General features: G+C 62.0%; 1 protein-coding gene across 1 annotated transcript; it reads right to left on the bottom strand.

Annotated features, from left to right (window-relative positions):
• Positions 1-1,065: 1,065 nt before the first annotated feature.
• NGA_0428200 (uncharacterized protein) lies at positions 1,066-1,600 on the bottom strand (the record flags this gene model as incomplete). The annotated part of the gene is made up of 2 exons (XM_005853828.1): positions 1,066-1,336; positions 1,478-1,600. Coding segments are annotated over 2 exons (153 nt in total), but the record flags the coding sequence as incomplete, so codon positions are not given.
• Positions 1,601-4,116: the final 2,516 nt, after the last annotated feature.

Here is a 4,116-nt window from a genome sequence, read left to right as displayed (position 1 = left end):
ACGCCTGCGTATACGATCAGTCCTGGCTCCTTGGTTGCGAGGGTGATGGCGGCATCGCGGCCGATGCCCGTGGACGCCCCAGTTACCAGGACCCCGCCAGTGGTATGGGAGGTATAGGGGGACAAGGCCAACCGGTCGATCAAAAAAGGCAGGTCCAAGAGCAAGGCCAACGTGAGAACGATCACTGTGTGCCAGGGTCGAATGCGGTAGAGCTCGCCGACGGGCTTAGAGGCCGGACGGGGGGGTATTTGTGCTGAGGTGGGGGGAGGTGGGGAGGCGGAGGACGAAGCAGCCTCAGGGACGGCTTTGACTGGCGTGGCAGATTCACCCATGGTGGTACGGGCTTGATTTCGTTGTCGTGTCCGTTCTACACACGTGTGAAGAGCAGGACGCACGTGAGTGAAAAGGGATGGACAAAGTGTTCTCCGCATGGCGGCTCGGTGCTAATCGAAGCCGGCGATGTGACTATGCCAGACGAGGACAAAAGCTCCAAGCCCTTTTAAAAACTCTACGGGCAGGGACGGAAACAGGAATGCTGCACATCCAAACCTCTTGACGCATGTCCCTCACACCCTGCTAACCCGGTCATGACATCGGCGCCGTGTTCCTGTGGCAGTGTTTACCCATGATGGCGTTGCCCTAAGGCCTCAGCGGCCGGGAGGGTTTTCGCGCAATTTTTTCCTTTCCCCTCTACGAGCGTGCACTTGCCACCTGCTAAATGGGCGCTATGACCCCAAGTTGGCAAAGGGAGACGCGTCTGGACAGCTTTTTATCTGTTGGGCAGAACTATGTGTGGGAATGTAGGCGTAGCGTACGACTCCTCGTGTTTTGCAAGCCCATGGTCGAAGGATGTTCCGTTGATCGGATCCTGAGGAGTACAAGTACTAGTAGAAGCAGGCGATTTCATCCATCTTCGACCTGAATCTCTAACAAGAAAGACAGGGTACGAGGCTTCGAGATGAAGGTTATCTCCCAGCTTTCCAAAAGGGCATCGACGCGCCTGAGCCGGAATCGGAGCAAAAGCAAAGAGGAGGACAAGAGCGGCGGGAACGGAGAACTAGGTTAGTCCGGCTGACATGCCAGGGAGGTTTCTTTTTTTCTCTGAGGAATTATTTAATGGCAGGACTTAGTCAAATAGAAGGGTATAACACTCCAGGTTATACATTACCCGTCAAGTAACCAAAGTTAGATTTTGTAGGGTAACAGGCTCTAGGTTGGCCACCTCTTCTTAGACTGCCTTACCTTTCGACCCTTCTTGTAGAGCCCTCCGTTCTCATATCTCCCAACACATCCGGTTTACCTGCTTTTAATTCAAACGGCAAAATGTAGATGGAGACTGTTGGGCAGGGGAGAAGAAAGTATGCTTTTCTCATTGAGCCCCCGCGTAGTGTGCATGACTACCCAGCCCCTCCTTCTACCTCCTTTCTCTTTACCCTCCCATCACTTAACTTGCCCCTATCTACGCGTTTTTACTCACCACCATAAAAATCACATCTCTAGGCATAGAGGAAGTTGACAGTATGCTTGAGATGGCGGAAACGGGTGCCACTGTTCCGTCACCACCAGAGGTACCGTTTGCAGGCGAAGGAGGAGGAGGAGGAGGAGGAGGAGGAGGAGGAGGAGGAGGAGAAGGAGGAGGAGGTGGAACAGAAGTGGAGGAGTCATCGGCGATGCACGACGAAGCCGAAGGTAAGGAGTTGGACGAAGATGAGCCCGGAAAGATCACGAAACTGGAGCAGACCATGAGCGACCTCCAAGTGGAGGAAGAAAGGGAGGGCCTGCCCGTGGACCCCCCCCGACGCGAGGAGGAGGGAGGGGACGACAGCATGCTGCGAGGCATCTCGAGCCTGGAATTCGAAGCAAGCTTGAGCATGATAGGAAGCGGCGGGGGTTCTTCCTCCTCCGTGGACGGTGGTCGACCGGGGCGGCTCCCGATGGGAGGGGCAGGCCCCGTCTTCATGGCAGGGACGGAGCGCGGTCCAGACCTGGTAGGGGAGGGCGTGGCGGAGGGCGGGACAGAGGGCGGGGGGGAAGGCGGGACGGAGGAGGAGGGCGGCTCGGCCTGCCCCCCGCTGCCTCCCTTGTTCAAGAGCGATTCCTCCGTGAACGTGTACATGCCAACCAAGCTTCGGCGCATGGGGTCCCCGACTGCGATGGGAGGCACTTACGCCGAGGGGATGAACCGGGTGAAGCAGGAGCGGGTGGGGGGGGGCGACGGCAAGGAGGGAGGGAGAGAGGGAGGGAGGGAAGGCGAGGAAGAGCGGCCGGCCAGTCTGGCCACCACGGCCACGGGGGAGGAGCTCATCAACATGGATCATTTCAACAGTACCTCCTCGGTCGTGTCGTCCTCGGGACCCTCGCTCCGGGGCCTGCGAGGGCGGGAAGGAGGGCGGGAGGGAGGGCGGGAAGGCTCGGGGGCCTCCGTGGGGTTAGGCAGTGGTCCGACCTCCCTGGACGACCGTTGCATCGAGGCCATTCTACAACTGGGCGCCTCCTCCGGGGACCATACCCCGTACCCACCGACGACAGCCCCCGCCCTCGCGCAGGGGGAAAGCGTGCCATTGGGCGGGGAGGGCACCTTGTTGCAGACTTCTGTCCGTGGCGGGGACGGAGGGGGGAAGGGGGGGATGGGGGGGGGAGGGGAGGGGGATGGAGGATCTGGAGGTGAGTGTGGCCCATGGAGTGGATTCCCCCGTCTTTGCGGCCGTATCTTCCTCTTCTTCCTCCTCGCAGGCCACCGCCATCCTCCCGCCCCCTCCCCTCGTTCCGCTTGCCCTCCCGTCGGCGTCGTTGAGCCACGGGAGGCGCCCCCCTTGCTCCCTTTTGTGGGGAAAGAAGTGGGGGCGAAGGGGGAGGGAGCTGGCCGCCTGCCCGTCTTCAGGGAAGAGGAGTACGCAGCAGCATCGATCGCGTGGTTTCCCTCCGCGGATGTGACGAGGCCCGGGGGTAAGGTGGAAGGAAGGAGGGAGGGCGGGGGGGAGGAAGGCGTGCACCTGAGTGGGACTACCCGGGCTGCTATTTCCTATTCCTCCCTTGCGCCCGCCCCGACCGGGCACTCGGGTGACGGAGGAAGCTTTTCCACCATGTTAGACTACCCGGAGGTTCCATCCTCGCCCTTGGTCACGTCCGGCGCGCCTCCGGCGGGAAGATTTGTCATGCCCGTACCCCTTCCGCACGGCTTCGCCCCCCCTCCGCATTACCTCCCCACCCTCTCCCCCGCCCCCGGCCCCTACGCGATGCCGGCGGGGACGGAGGCTGGGCGGGAGGGCAGGCCGGAGGTACTGGGGTCGGATGCGTCGCGGTTGGGAGGAGGGGGGAGGAGGGGGGAGGAGGGGGGAGGAGGGGGAGGCAGGGAGAGGGGGGAGGAGGGGGAGGGCATCATAGGCGGCCCTCTACTGGTGGCGGTGGGAGCGTGGTGAGCGTGAGCCGGAGTGGGGGAGGACGGAGCGACTCGGAGGAAGGAGGGAGCGGGGGAGGGAGCGGGGGAGGAGGGGGCAGCGACAAGAAGGGAGGGCGGTACAAGTGTCGGCACTGCGGCGAGATCAAGCGTCAGCACGTCTGCCCCGCCTTGGTGGACGTGCCCCGAGCCAGCACCGGCACCCAGGCCGACATGGCCTTGACTCGAGGGTATGGAAGAGTGCCCGTCATCCCCTTGGAGTTGCACGGCTGCCATTTTTTGAGCGTGCGGGCCAAGGGAGGGGGGGGAAGAGGCTGTGGGGCCGCGACGGGGATGGGGGGAAGCGGCGGCTCTTTAGGAAGGGGGGGCAGCGGGGATTCTTTTCTGAGCACGGGCTCCTCGGTCATGTCCTCGCTCCCTTTCTCTTACGCCTCGCCGCTTGTACACGGGGGGGGGGGCGAGTGGAGGGCGGGAGGGACAACCAGGCAGTCTGAGCATGCAGATACCCGTCCTGCCCCCCCTCCCGGTGCCGCAAGGAGTCATGCTGCCCAACCCAACTTCTTCACACTACGAGCCGTCGCAAGAGCTTTATCCACTTCCATATTCGCAGCAACAGCAGCTGCCATCCCAACAGCAACAGCAGCAACCGCAGCAATTACTCCAGCATGATCCGCGCCATCGACACCCGGGCAACGTTTCCATGGCAATGGGATCGATGC

Source organism: Nannochloropsis gaditana (assembly GCF_000240725.1).
Source record: "Nannochloropsis gaditana CCMP526 unplaced genomic scaffold scaffold720, whole genome shotgun sequence".
Taxonomy (NCBI): domain Eukaryota; class Eustigmatophyceae; order Eustigmatales; family Monodopsidaceae; genus Microchloropsis; species Microchloropsis gaditana.
This window is presented reverse-complemented; position numbering and strand designations above follow the sequence as displayed.